Source organism: Vicia villosa, linkage group LG7 (genome assembly GCF_029867415.1).
Source record: "Vicia villosa cultivar HV-30 ecotype Madison, WI linkage group LG7, Vvil1.0, whole genome shotgun sequence".
Taxonomy (NCBI): domain Eukaryota; kingdom Viridiplantae; phylum Streptophyta; class Magnoliopsida; order Fabales; family Fabaceae; genus Vicia; species Vicia villosa.
This window is the reverse complement of record NC_081186.1, coordinates 126740444-126756791: the sequence shown is the minus strand read 5'-3', so window position 1 is coordinate 126756791 and position 16348 is coordinate 126740444. Positions and strand designations below refer to the sequence as shown.

Sequence of the window (16348 nt, the reverse complement as noted above, 5' to 3'; positions counted from 1 at the left end):
CGGTAATTCATAGTAGGGTTAGTTTCATATTTGCGAAGCAAAATTTGCCAAGTAAATGGTTTCAAACAGGCATGTTTCATATTTGTGAAGCAAAATTTGCTACTAAGTAATTCGTTTCAAACAGGCATCTACGCCCCGCAAAAACTTGTAAAAAAAAACGGGGCGAGATAAACATTGTTGAGAGTTTGGGTCTAAAATTTTGATCTGTCCCACAACAATGAGGTGGGGCGAGTGGACACTGAATATTTAAAGCCTAAAAATTTCAAAATTTATGTTATGTTAATACTTGCATCCACAAAAATTTGCAAAAAAAAAAAAAAAACAAAGCAAGGTGTGAAAGACATGTTAGAGGGCGAGAGTTAAAATCTTGGTTTGCCCTGCGAAAACATGCAGGAAAACGAACATGCCTAACAGACTGAGTATGTTTTGCTACCCTTAATTAAAACTTTTGATAAAGGAACTTTTCCATTTAATTAAGGGGTTTGCTAACGTAGACCCACTAGATTTTATGAAGGTCATTTTAGTAACATGCACCTTAAGGTGCATTTAATAATTTCTTAATTAAAGCTAAAACACACCTTCATAAAAATAAGAAGGTGTATTTTAGCAAACCCCTGTGAGATTTGCTAGAATACACCCACTTATTTTTATGAAGGTGTGTTTTAGCAACATGCACCTTAAGGTGTATTAAACCATTTTTTAGTTAATGCTTGCTAAAATAGACCTTCACTAAAATAAGTGGGTCTACGTTAGCAAACCCTATTAAATAATTATATCATGTTCTTTGGATGATAATTTGACGAACTATATGCTATTTGGATGATGTCATTGTATTTTATTGAGCTATTAGGGTTCATATTATTTGGTTTTTTCTTTATTCACCTCCCTATGGGGGTCACCCCAGCGAAAATCCCACTTTACCCCTGCTTCGGAAATGCATTTCTGAAGTATTCTTTTTTTCTAAATTTTCCCAGACTTCGGAAGTGTATCTTCGAAAACACTAAAATGGGGGTGTTTTCGGAGATGCACTTTCGAAAACACCTTTTTTCAGATTTTAGGGTGTTTCGGAAGTGCATTTCCGAATTATGCAGAAGTCTTTTTTTTTATGCTTTTTCTAATAGTCTCGTACGAAATATATACAAAACGTATAATATATACAAAACGAAAAAGCCGAACAAAACAAACGACATATCAACGTAAAATACTAATATAATAAATAAAATTCAAATAATATATACAGACAGAGTCATAGTGTGCGAAATATATAATCCGAATACGAAAAAAATAAACCCGAACCCCTACTGGGTATGCCTAACCCTCTCTGTAACACCCTTCTAAACCCCGCGGAAAGATTAACATTAAAATCAGAGTAAAACATGAAGAAGAGTATTACAACGCCAACAAAATAAACAATATTCATGTCATGCCATAAAGGAACGATAAACCAAAAATTATTCAGGTAGCATGTTAACACAGCGGAATATTCTTAACAACTGAATAATCAAACATCTGGAGTCGAAGACTCATAATTCAACCATAAACCATAAACAAAACAGAAGTCTATCAGCCAATTCTAAAATAACGTTCCCGGTGTTACACGACCAGAGCATGACACTGACCCAACTGACCCTAACGAACTACTTGACGAGCTAATCCTCACCAAGTACGCAAGCTACTCCTCAATCTGAAAAATAACAACAGTAAGGGTGAGTTTCATTCGCATTAACAAATGTTATAGGTATATAAACAATACGACTTCATCCATATATTATTCACCCAAATCAATTATGTTCAGATAATATAGCAACATTCATACCAAAATACACACAAATCATAACATTGGACAACTTCCATTCATGTTACAATTATACACAACAACCTAATGCAATGCAACTAAATGCATGTGGTACCAAACATGGGATAACCCATCTCACCGATCCACCACCATAAAGATTCGGCTACTTCTCTCACCAATTCCACACAATGGGAATTAGCTACCGCTGTCCCACCACCATAAGGGATACAGCCCACAACATGATTATGAAATGCATGCATCACATACCGCATGCTAATCATCAACACCAAACAACTGAACAATCATAATCATCAACCAATGCAATAACAATATAAACCACCACAACCAATTAAATCAAGTGTTTAAATTAAATTCGAGTCACAACTCAAACACTATTTTATTGCATATATCACTGAATTAGCCTCTCTATGTTCGAACGACACATCAAACAGACTAACGGTTAAAAAGTGATACATCGTTAAACTTTAACAAAAATCCCAAACAGCACAGCACGCGGCGCCAACATCCACACGCGGCGCGAAGCGAGGAAAAAGTTACGCCTTCGCGGCGCCAACACAGGTACGCGGCGCGACCTGTGCGTATCAAAACATCTTGCCATTCAGTCCACCTGTTCGCGGCGCCACCCTGTGCACGCGGCGCGAACCGGTGATTTCAGAAATCCCAACCTGCAGAAAACAGCATTCTATGCCTCCCAAATACTCTCAAATCATACCAGCACGAATTTCAGCAGAATAAACCACACATACGACATAAAATGCACGTTTACACATACTTCTAATCATGTTTAACATCATTGTTCATCACCAATCATCATTCACAACCTAAATTGAATCAAAGTTCTATAAACCCCAAAACCCCAACCCGACATATAATCCAATTCGAAATCCTAACATACAAATTCCATCGAATCATTCATACAACCCATAATAGAGGTTAATGAGAAGAATCCCCCCTTACCTCGATGTCGAATTCTTGAATGCTCTTCCTCTTCGCACTTGCTCTTCTCCCAATTTCACGTTCAATCTCCTCTGCTCCCTTTTGGTTCTTTTTTCACAAAAATACTCCTCTTTTCTATTTTTATGAAAATATAACTTTATTTTAGAAAAAGGGCTTTGCAACTGATACACCCCCCAACTGCTACTTACAACACTGGCCCATTAGCCTTATTTCATCCCTATTCCCAAATAATTCCACTTAATCCTAATATTTAATAAAAAATTAATTAAATTAAATAAAGAATTTTATGGGGTGTTACAACTCTCCCCCACTAGAAAAGTTTTCGTCCTCGAAAACATACCTTAGGCAAAGAGTTCTGGGTAGGAGTCCTTCATCTGGCTCTCCAATTCCCATGTAACATTTCCACCGGCTGGTCCTCCCCAAGCTACTCTGACCAACGCTATCTCCTTGCCACGCAATTGTTTCACCTTCCGATCTTCAATCCTCGTAGGCAAAGCTTCAACTGTCAGATTATCCTTTACCTGTACATCATCTACTTGGATAACATGTGACGGATCAGCAATGTATTTCCTCAACTGCGACACATGGAATACATCATGCAGATTCGCAAGTGTCGGTGGTAACGCAATGCGATACGCCACCTCTCCCACTCTTTCTGAAATCTGAAACGGACCAATAAAACGCGGAGTTAATTTCCTTGACTTTAGAGCTCGTCCGATACCAGTCATCGGTGTAACTCTCATAAACACGTGATCTCCTTCTTGAAACTCAAGAGTTCTCCGTCTCTTGTCATGATAACTCTTCTGACGACTCTGAGAAGCCTTCATCTTCTCCTGAATCATCTTAATCTTTTCTGTCGTTTCTTGAACAATCTCTGGTCCAATCACCGCACTTTCGCCAGATTCATACCAACATAAAGGCGTTCTACATCTCTGACCATACAAAGCTTCAAACGGAGCCATACCAATGCTCGAGTGAAAACTATTATTGTAGGTAAATTCGATCAAGGGTAGATAACTATCCCAAGTACCACCTCTTTCCAACACACAAGCACGCAATAAATCCTCTAGCGATTGGATAGTTCTTTCTGTCTGTCCGTCCGTCTGCGGATGATAAGCAGAACTCAATCTCAGCTTAGTACCCAAAGCCTTCTGCAACCCTTCCCAAAATTTGGATGTAAACCTTGGATCTCTATCTGACACGATACTCGAAGGAATACCATGTAAACTCACTATCTTCTCAATGTACAATTGAGCCAGCTTCTCCATTGAGTAATCCATTCTCATTGGTATAAAGTGAGCAGACTTAGTCAACCTATCCACTATGACCCAAATGGCTTCATAGTTCTTCACCGTTCTCGGCAATCCAGAAACAAAATCCATAGATATACTATCCCACTTCCATTCCGGAATAAATAACGGTTGCATAGCTCCATATGGTTTCTGATGCTCAACCTTCGACTTCTGACAAGTTAAACAAGCATAGACGAATTCAGCTATTTCTTTCTTCATTCCAGGCCACCAAAACAGCTTCTTCAAATCATGATACATCTTGGTCGCACCAGGATGTATACTCAATCCACTACGATGTCCTTCTTCGAGAATACTCTTCCTCAATTCAGAAACATTAGGAACACAAACACGATTACCAAACCTTATAATACCATTCTCGTCGATTCTGAATTCACCTCCCTTGCCTTGGTTAATTAGAGTCAATTTATCCACTAACTCTACATCAACTTTCTGACCCTCTCGAATCTCTTCCAGAATGCCACTAGTCAACTTCAGCATGCCCAACTTAACACTGACAGGAGTGTCTTCGCATACTAAACTCAAATCTCGGAATTGTTCAATTAAATCCAATTCTCTCGCCATAAGCATAGACATATGCAAGGACTTCCTACTCAAAGCATCGGCAACCACGTTTGCTTTACCCGGATGGTAATTCAGCCCAAAATCATAATCCTTGAGGAACTCTAACCATCTCCTTTGCCTCATATTCAGCTCTTTTTGATCAAATAGATACTTCAGGCTCTTGTGGTCACTAAACACTTCAAATCTTGAACCATATAGGTAATGCCTCCACAACTTCAACACAAATACCACTGCTGCCAACTCTAAGTCATGAGTCGGATAGTTTCTCTCATGCACCTTGAGTTGTCTCGACGCATAAGCGACTACCTGTTGATTCTGCATCAGTACACCTCCTAATCCTGACAACGAAGCATCACAATAAACAACAAAAGATTCCCCCGGATTCGGCAAAATCAAGATCGGTGCACTAGTCAATCTCCTTTTCAACTCCTGAAATCCTTCTTCACATTTCGAATCCCAGATGAATGCTTGACCCTTCCTAGTCAACTTAGTTAACGGTAACGCTAACTTCGAGAAACCTTCAATGAACTTTCTATAGTAACCCGCAAGACCAAGGAAACTACGGATTTCGGAAACTGACTTCGGAGCTTCCCATTGAGACACTGCTTCTACTTTCGTTGGGTCAACGGCAATACCATCTTTAGAAATTACATGCCCAAGAAAGCTTACTTCACTTAGCCAGAACTCACACTTTGACAGTTTCGCATAAAGTTTCTTTTCCTTCAGTAGTTCTAATACCACTCTCAGATGCTCTGCATGTTCTTCTTCACTCTTAGAATATATTAGAATATCATCGATAAATACCACCACAAACTGATCCAGGTAAGGGTGAAAGATCCTATTCATATATTCCATGAAAACTCCCGGTGCATTAGTTACTCCAAATGGCATCACTGTATATTCGTAATGACCATACCTCGTTCTAAATGCTGTTTTCTGTATATCGTCCGTCTTCACCCGAATCTGATGATATCCCGACCTCAAGTCAATTTTGCTAAACACACTCGCACCGACCAGTTGATCCATTAAATCATCAATCCTCGGTAATGGATACCGATTCTTGATAGTAACCTTATTCAGCTGTCTATAATCCACACACAGTCTCATAGAGCCTTCTTTCTTCTTTACCAACAACACCGGCGCACCCCACGGCGACACACTAGGACGAATGAATTCTTTTTCCAGTAACTCTTCCAGTTGACTCTTCAATTCTGCTAATTCAGATGCCGACATACGATACGGCGCCATCGACACCGGACTAGTCCCAGGGACTAACTCAATAGCAAATTCCACCTCCCTCTCTGGCGGTAACTCTCTTACATCTTCTGGAAAAACTTCTGGAAATTCACATACTACTGGTAAATCACTACTCACCGCTTTCTTCTTCACTTCCATGGATGCAACCAACATAAACACGGCGGCCCCGTCCTTCATGGCTTCATCCACTTGTCTAGCAGTCATTGCTAAATCCTCGACTCTGACATCTTCAGGAAAAATAACTGTCTTCGTGAAACAGTTGATATGAACCCGATTAAATTGCAACCAATTCATACCCAGGATGACATCAAGTTGTTCCAACGGAAGGCATACTAAGTCCATTCCGAACTCTCTACCAAAAATATCAATTGGACAGTTCAAACAGGCAAACGAAGTAGTCACTGAACCCGACGCAGGAGTGTCAATGATCATACTTCCACGAATATCAGATATTTCCAAGTTCAAACGTTTAGCACAATCCAATGAAATAAACGAGTGAGTTGCTCCAGTATCTATTATTGCAATTAAAGGAGTGCCATGGATAAAACACGTACCTTTAATCAATCGATCTTCCGGAGTAGTCTCTGAACCTGATAAAGCGAAAACTTTACCCCCAGTTTGATTCTTCTTTGGCTTAGGACACTGTGGACTGATATGGCCCTCTTCACCACAGTTATAACAAGTCACAGTCCTTCCCTTGCAGTCAACAGCAATGTGGCCTGCTTTACCACACCGGTAGCACTTCTTCTCCTCACTTTTGCACTCGTGAACACGATGTCCAGGCTCCCCACACTTAAAGCACTTAACAGGAGCACTAGAGTCTCCCCCACTAGGCTTCTTCCAACTTCCAGCTTTATAATTACCTCTACCATATGGTTTACCACGGTCCATAGGCTTCTTCCCTTTCTTGTCAACTAACTCACGGGAGTGAGATGACTTCAGCTTCAGGTTGTCCTCTTCGTAGATTCTACTACAATCTACCAGATCAGCAAACCGACGAATCCTTTGGTACCTGATTCCCTGCTTAATTTCATCACGGAGACCATTCTCGAACTTAACACACTTCGAAAATTCGCTCGCTTCATCATTGTTATAGTGAACATAGTATTTGGCCAGCTCAACAAATTTTGAAGCATACTCCGGTACCGTCATATTACCTTGTGTCAGCTCCAAAAACTCAACTTCTTTCCTGCCCCGAATATCCTCAGGAAAGTACCTCCTCAGGAATTCTCGCCTGAATACCGCCCAAGTGATCGCTACACCTGCAGATTCAAGTTCATCTCTACTAGCCATCCACCAATCATCAGCTTCTTCAGACAGCATGTGAGTCCCATACCTCACCTTCAGATTTTCAGCACAATCGATCACTCTGAAGATCCTTTCGATTTCCTTCAGCCACTTCTGAGCACCTTCGGGATCGTGCGTGCCTTTGAACAAAGGAGGATTGTTCCTCTGAAAGCTATTCAGCTGCCTGTCAGCACCAATACCAGCTCCATTGGCATTCCCTCCCAACACACCAGCAATCATGCCCAGAGCCTCAGCGATCGCGTCGTCATTTCTTCCCCCTCTTCCGGCCATTGTTCTGCTAAATATCAGACAATATTCATTAGAACAAGAAGTATCGACAGTGTCAATTTTACACTAATCGTATACGAAGGATTAACCGACACTAAGACTCTGACTCAAACGACCGACTATGCTCTGATACCACTATTGTAACACCCTTCTAAACCCCGCGGAAAGATTAACATTAAAATCAGAGTAAAACATGAAGAAGAGTATTACAACGCCAACAAAATAAACAATATTCATGTCATGCCATAAAGGAACGATAAACCAAAAATTATTCAGGTAGCATGTTAACACAGCGGAATATTCTTAACAACTGAATAATCAAACATCTGGAGTCGAAGACTCATAATTCAACCATAAACCATAAACAAAACAGAAGTCTATCAGCCAATTCTAAAATAACGTTCCCGGTGTTACACGACCAGAGCATGACACTGACCCAACTGACCCTAACGAACTACTTGACGAGCTAATCCTCACCAAGTACGCAAGCTACTCCTCAATCTGAAAAATAACAACAGTAAGGGTGAGTTTCATTCGCATTAACAAATGTTATAGGTATATAAACAATACGACTTCATCCATATATTATTCACCCAAATCAATTATGTTCAGATAATATAGCAACATTCATACCAAAATACACACAAATCATAACATTGGACAACTTCCATTCATGTTACAATTATACACAACAACCTAATGCAATGCAACTAAATGCATGTGGTACCAAACATGGGATAACCCATCTCACCGATCCACCACCATAAAGATTCGGCTACTTCTCTCACCAATTCCACACAATGGGAATTAGCTACCGCTGTCCCACCACCATAAGGGATACAGCCCACAACATGATTATGAAATGCATGCATCACATACCGCATGCTAATCATCAACACCAAACAACTGAACAATCATAATCATCAACCAATGCAATAACAATATAAACCACCACAACCAATTAAATCAAGTGTTTAAATTAAATTCGAGTCACAACTCAAACACTATTTTATTGCATATATCACTGAATTAGCCTCTCTATGTTCGAACGACACATCAAACAGACTAACGGTTAAAAAGTGATACATCGTTAAACTTTAACAAAAATCCCAAACAGCACAGCACGCGGCGCCAACATCCACACGCGGCGCGAAGCGAGGAAAAAGTTACGCCTTCGCGGCGCCAACACAGGTACGCGGCGCGACCTGTGCGTATCAAAACATCTTGCCATTCAGTCCACCTGTTCGCGGCGCCACCCTGTGCACGCGGCGCGAACCGGTGATTTCAGAAATCCCAACCTGCAGAAAACAGCATTCTATGCCTCCCAAATACTCTCAAATCATACCAGCACGAATTTCAGCAGAATAAACCACACATACGACATAAAATGCACGTTTACACATACTTCTAATCATGTTTAACATCATTGTTCATCACCAATCATCATTCACAACCTAAATTGAATCAAAGTTCTATAAACCCCAAAACCCCAACCCGACATATAATCCAATTCGAAATCCTAACATACAAATTCCATCGAATCATTCATACAACCCATAATAGAGGTTAATGAGAAGAATCCCCCCTTACCTCGATGTCGAATTCTTGAATGCTCTTCCTCTTCGCACTTGCTCTTCTCCCAATTTCACGTTCAATCTCCTCTGCTCCCTTTTGGTTCTTTTTTCACAAAAATACTCCTCTTTTCTATTTTTATGAAAATATAACTTTATTTTAGAAAAAGGGCTTTGCAACTGATACACCCCCCAACTGCTACTTACAACACTGGCCCATTAGCCTTATTTCATCCCTATTCCCAAATAATTCCACTTAATCCTAATATTTAATAAAAAATTAATTAAATTAAATAAAGAATTTTATGGGGTGTTACACTCTCTCCCTGGGACCTCCTCTGCCGCCTGTATGCCGCCGCACGGCGCGCATCACCGACGATCCTCTCCACCACGGCGACTGCCTCTGGACCTCCTGCTGGCGGGAAGAAGAGACCCGAGCTAGACGACTCCTGGATCCAGATGAGGATGTACCCTCGTCCATCTGCACGGGTACTCGCACACGACGACCCCGTCCCTGCGTCAACGCCAGCTGCGCCGCCCGCTCGCGTCTAGCCGACGCTGTCTGTATCTCTCTCCCCTGTCTGATGCATGCTGGGTTGCCTGCCATGTCCTGAAAACAATTGAAATCAATAAGAACGCGAAACAATTGAAAAAACAAAAAAAATTCAATTCTGGACACTTCGGAAGTTCATTTCCGAAACTGGGAATGGAGGTGTTTTCGGAAATGAACTTCCGAAACACCCCTGCGAAGCAATTTCTGCAACTTCCATGGCAGACCCCAAAATCCAACATCAAAACTACTTTTAATGATTCTAAACAACCTAAATAGCAGTACCAACCTACCCTAATATAATTTTTGCAATTTCTAAACACCCTAAAAGAGATTTGAATCATAGATCTAAAAATTGAAAAACTTACCAATTGAAGAGATTGAGTAGCTTTAGGTTGAGATTGAGTAGCTTTTGGAATGCTTAACTGTAGATTACACACTTGCTTTTGCAAAAATTTTGAAGAGAGGAAGTTTGAAGATGATTTAGGGTAAAATGAATGGGGGAGGGAGCTGTTTTGCTTAATCTGCAAAACGCGCAGTATTTCGGAAATGCACTTCCAAAATGCTGTTTTTCGGAAATGCATTTCCAAAATAAGACAAATTTTGAAAAAAAAAAAGGCGTTTTCGGAGATGCATCTCCGAAAACAGCATTTTTTTGCATTTCGAAAATGCATTTTTGAAGTAAGGGATATTTTGAGTTTTTCACCCGAGGTGACCAAGAAGACATGAGATGGATAAAGAAATTTTCTATTATTTTAGTGTGTGTGCATTTATTTTGTTCGGATTCTTTTGTTTTGAGCTACTATCATATCTTCAAAAAGTATATGTTAATGTTAGATACATTGTATAAAGACATTTTCTTAGTATGTTATAAAGATATCAATTAAAAAACATATTGCTGGTTTTTTGTTGTTGTTACTGCTGCATGATTTAGTGATCAATTCATGCAATTGCAATAAAGTAGGACAATGACTACAAATACAAACAATGCAATTAAAGTTTAGAACAATGCCTCCACTTAGCTTTAGAATTGTTAAATATAAGATCAATAATAGAACGAACCACTCTTGATGCAAGATTCTCAAACAAAGTAACATGGTTTTACACACATCAACATGAGAAAACACATATCACTATCAGCTTAGTGGAATCTGAATCAGGTTTCATTAATAATATAAATTAGAATAAAAGAAAGACTTATTTTTGAGAACAAATTCCACAACATCTATACCAATAAGAATGAAGAAAAAAAAAGATAAAATAAAAATAGATATAGAAAACTTTATGATTCACTTTTCTACATGGATTAGTTGGAATTTTGTTACAAAATTACATATTTTCTCTAATACAAGCGGAGGCGGGGGAGGAAAATTTGCTAAAAGGAACAAAATAGGGGATGATGGAAGAAGTGCATGTCTAGATTCACAGTGAATTTGACAGAATCATCGTAACCAACCGAGTTTCAACAAAAACACGGGTTACCATGATTCCGTCAAACACACCATGATTCCAAATACGCGCGAATTAATGACATTCCTAATCATAATCCATATTTCTCAAGCAATTTATTGTTGGTTAACATTATTAGTAGTAGTAGGTACTTTAGTAGGCATGGTTATTGCAAGTGATGAAAGCATGTTGTTAGTATCTCCAACTTGACCATTTTTCACTTGTTCAGTGTCATCAATCACTGGCCCAGAATTTGCACCCATTTGAACACCTTTTATAGGCAAAGGAATATCATTTTCTATTTTTCTTTCTGTTTCTTCCTTATGCTTTCCCCATAGAACAGAGTATAGACCTATAACAATCAAGATGGCCCCTATCACACTGCACCCACAAAGACCAAAATTAAATTCTTTAGTTAGTCACTTGGCTTTATCCATATGAATGATGACACCATCAATACAAATTAGAATAATATTCAAGAGTATACTTTAGTTTGATTAAAAAGTTGATAATCAATTTTATAATTAATAAAATGATTAGTGGGCACTATTAGAAAATTACCCTCCAAAATATATCTGTTCTGCAAGGATAAAGGAACCCATGACTGCAACAATGATCATCATAAGTGGGCTAAAGGCAGTTGCAAATACAGGTCCTTTCTTCCTAATCACCAGCCCTTGTACAAAGTATGCTAAGCTTGAGGTCACAATTCCCTAACAAAAAATAAAATAAATTATAAGAAAAAATAATTAATAAGAATTACAATAGTTTAAATTATTTTTTAGAGGTTAAAGGTAGTGCACTGACAGTGTAAAATAATTTTACACTATCATCCAATTGAGATTCATCAATCAGCCATATCACATGAGTTTTTAAAAAATAACAGTGTGACTTGGCACTTAACATGGTCGTGATTTGTTGACAGTGTAAAATTATTTTTACACTGTCAGTGCATATCCCTTTTTCTCTTATTTTTTAATCTCTCAAATTTCTATTCTTAGTAAGTATCATCTTTGAGAGTCTGTCTTACAGACTACCGCATATGATCCAAAATAAATCATGGTTAACCCGTAATTAAATACGGCCTTATAAATGTTTTTTGATTGTTAAAGAGTGATTAAATAGGGACTCTGAATATTTATCATGATTCAAATATGATTAACCTACACAGAACCTTCGAAAACTTAAAACCACTGTGCTTTTTGTAATAAAGTGAAATATATGGAAGATCCTTACAGCATAGGCAGCAGCAAGCAAACTCATATCCCAACCAATCCTCCAAACAGAAAGATTATGCTCAGCCACAAAAGTAACAGCAATAGCTTGAAGAGTACCAATGAAACACATAAGTGAAGTAAGACTCAGTTGATGATGCTTGTACGTTTCAATAACTTTTGCCTGCCCAATTATTTGCACCATAAATTCATTAATCAAATTTTTCCAACAAAAAAGTAAGAGAAAGTTAATTAATTAGTGCATAATGACTTACTTGCAAAACAAAGAGACAAGCCCAAGCAAAAGTGGCAATGATAAGGAAAGTGCAACCTAAAATCCAATCTCTTTCAGAAGAGCCTGTGGTGGTTGTTTCATGTGTTTCATTTTGAGGATGTCTATGTTTGGCCCATATCATCTCCACTATTGGTCCTTTGTATAATGTCATTAGCATTGCACCTGCCACTGTCATTATTGTTCCAAATATCTTTGCTTGACATCTCACTTGCTTTATGTTTATCTTCTCCATCCTTTTCATATTCAAAAACAAGTATTAGAAAATTTTCGAAGATAAGAAAATCAAAAAATAAACCCTAGTTTATATAAATTAACTACTAAACCAGTAGTTTTCTTCACAAAAACTAGTTAGAAACCCGTGCATCCGCACGAAAAAGATCATTGATATTTTAGACAATAAAATTTCTGCTAATAGTGGTTGAGCTTATTGACTAGCATATAGTCAAATAAACATTAGTGGATATTGGAGTAACGTGGTGACCTGGGTTCGAATATGAGATTCTATATTATATATTTTAACTATCAAATAGTAACGAGGAATATGGTATATTTTATCTGTCAAACGAGGTGATCTGAGTTCGAATATGAGATTCTTAATTAAATTATATAATATTGGCTTGAAAAAAAATTCTTGATAATTAGTTAATTAATTTACCTGCATAAAACTGCCATGACAAAAGTCATGGCTGGAAGCACGTTGCTCATTGCACAAGAGAAAGTTGGAGATGTGAGTTTCAATCCAGCATAATAGAAATTTTGATCAATCACTGGCCTGTTTTGTTAATCAAATACAATAATCACATTTAGTATATATTTATAGCTTCGCAGTTTTAGCGTCCACGATGATATGAACGCTAGCGTCACTCACTTAGGCGGACGCTAAAGGTTTTGTTCGTTAGGATGAAATAGCTAGAGGAGACTAACCCAAGAAGAGCTAGGATGAAAATTTGGATGAAAATTTTGAATGTTATCTTTGGTTGTCCTTTCCTGGAAAATGAAAAAAAAAAAAAGAGTTAGCATTAATTTGCATTTAAATGTGACTTTGTGTTTAAATATGTTTATTAATTTGTGCTATGAAGTATGAACCTTTCAAACATAAGTGCAAATGGAGCTATAGAAGCGGTTGCGAAAGCGTGGCGATAAACCACAAGAACATAGTGACTCATGCCTTGGTTAAGTGAAACCTTAGTGATGATATTCATACCAGCATAACCAAATTGTAAGCATATCATAGCAATGTAGTGTTTTAAATTCTCATAGGAATTTGATTTTTCCATGGCCATTTTTTTGTTTGGTTTTTTTGAATGGGGAAAGTGTTGAGGAAAGAGGAAGAACACTTGAAAGAAGGTTTTGTGTTTCTTCCTAAGAAGTTGCATGGGGAGGATTCAATTATTTATACCAACATGGAATTTGGTTGGTTACGTCATAGGAATGTACACGTATAATTTGCATTAAATTTGGCTCCTATAGTGGGGTTGGCAATATTTGGTGGATTATTATTGGAATATATAATATGGGGCAACTCGACAATGCATATATTTAATTGCTTATGAAAGAAACATTGAAACAATAATGTAATGAAAAACGTAAACCAAACGGGCTTGAGTGGTAAACGAGCTCCTATTAAGGACGAAGTTCGGGGAATACCGAGTTTGATTTTTGGTGGGAATAATATTTAGCCAATGCCATGACCTCTCGACACGAATTCTGGGTTATTAGGGTCCTTTTCTCCTAGGAACCAGAATGCATAAAGAAAAAAAAAGAATAACATAGAGTGTAATGTTTCTGAGAAACATAGTGAGTAGAGTTGTGATAAGTGTTAGTTTAAAAAGTTATACAAATAATCAAATCATGAGCAACTTTTAGTTTAACCGATAAAAACTGATATTATTAAGTTAGACGTTAATATTAAAATTTGAAATCGGTTGTGCGTGTATACTTTTAGTGGTGATAAAACTTTGTCTACATACAAAGATAAAATGGTAATCTTAAACTTTTTTTTGGCTTAATACCCTTTTTGGTCCCGTACCTATGCCTCTGGGTCCATTTTGGTCCTCTTCCTTTTAAAAGTTTCAAATTGGTCCCTTACGTTAATAAAATGTACCACGTTTGTCCCAACTGTTAGAAACGTTAGTTGAGTTGCTGACGTGTTAAGTTGTTTGTGTGCTGGAAAGTAACTCATTGTTGAGGTGTCATTTGGATTAACATGTTATTACTTGGTTAACATTATTACTTGGCATATGATGAAATAGAAAGCCCTAGCAGCAAAGTGAGAAGACGAAGAAGATTGTGAGACGAAGAAGACGAAGAGAGAACGAAGAATGCTCTGAGGAAGACGAAAACCAAACTTCAAAAAACGGTTAGTTTGTATGTCGTTGTCTAGTATGAATGTGTATTTATGTTGTTGCGTTTTCTGAAATGATTTGGTTTTTAGGGTTTTTTTGCCCCTTTTGAAATCTGTGATTATGTTACGAATCCTTGCGTGTAATGTTGCGTAATATTGTTTGTAATGTTTGTTTTGTTGTCTTAGGTAGAAATGGATGATATTATCACTTTGACAATTCATCATAGTGGTGACTTTGTCGATTCTGAAAAAACTGACTATGTGGGTGGTAAATGTATTGAGTTAGATGTAGATGTGGATAGATGGTCATACTTTGAATTGGTTGGTGTTTTGAAAGATTTAGGTTACACTGAGGTAGACACTATCTATTACAAAGACCCCTCTGTTGGGATGTGTGTTCTTACAGATGATATGGCTGCATATAAGGTGGTTGAAATCTTTAGGGTACATTTGAAAGTTGAGATTTACATAGCACATATTGTATCCCAACCAGAATATGCTGAAGCCATAGAGGAAGAACCTTTAGATGTTGTTAATCCTGAAGTAGATTCAATCATTGAAGATCTTTTTGAAGATGTCAATAAGGACTTAAATGTAGGTAATGATGAAGGGAACAATGATGGTGTTGAGGGTCTGAATGTATGTGATGAAGGGAACAATGATGGTGTTGAGGGTCTGAATGTATATGGTGAAGGGAACAACGCTGGTGTTGAGGGTCTGAATGTATGTGATGAAGGGAACAACGATGGTGTTGAGGGTCTGAATGTATCTGGTGAAGGGAACAATGCTGGTGTTGAGAGTCTGAATGGTGCTAGTGTAGAGAATACAAGCTCTGATGACAGTGAGGATGAGAGTTACAAGTATGACAGTGCTTTGAAAGTTACATTTAGTGATTCTGATATGAGTGAGGATTATTCTGCTGAAAACTTAGATAATCTTGTTGAGAGTGATTATGCTGACCACCAAGGAACAAGTAAAAGTAAGAAATGTGAAGAAGAGAATGGAAGTTTATATGACAGTGAGGAGTTAGATAGTGGATGTGATAGTGAGGAGAGTGATGCACCAACAAAGAAGAAGTATCCCATTTTTAAGTTAATGAAAGACATGTCTCATTATAAATGGGAGTTGGGAACTTATTTTAACACAAAAGATGACTTTAAGGAAGCAATTCAAACATATTCTGTCCAATGTGGTAGAGCTCTTAAGTTTTTAAAAAATGACAAGCAGAGAGTGAAGGTGGTGTGTAAGGAAGGCTGCCAATGGGAGGCATATTGTGGAAAGTTGCCTAATGAGGAGACTTGGCAACTTAGGAAATTAGTTGATATACACAGTTGCTCTAGGGAATACAATGTGAAGATGATGAGTACAAAATGGCTTAGCAAGAGGTTGCAAAATTCACTGAAAACTAATCCTAAGTTGAAGCTAAAGGATATAAAGGAGAAGGCT

At 37.9% G+C, this 16348-nt stretch overlaps 1 protein-coding gene across 1 annotated transcript; it reads right to left on the bottom strand.

The window, feature by feature from the left end:
• Window positions 1-10852: 10852 nt before the first annotated feature.
• Window positions 10853-13935, bottom strand: LOC131618516 (WAT1-related protein At5g07050-like). The gene is made up of 7 exons (XM_058889721.1): window positions 13645-13935; window positions 13483-13545; window positions 13214-13330; window positions 12539-12791; window positions 12286-12447; window positions 11611-11762; window positions 10853-11430 (listed from the first exon to the last, which is right to left on the bottom strand). The coding sequence occupies exons 1-7, from the start codon at window positions 13932-13934 to the stop codon at window positions 11166-11168; spliced, it is 1302 nt and encodes a 433-aa protein (XP_058745704.1). The 5' UTR covers window position 13935; the 3' UTR covers window positions 10853-11165.
• Window positions 13936-16348: the final 2413 nt, after the last annotated feature.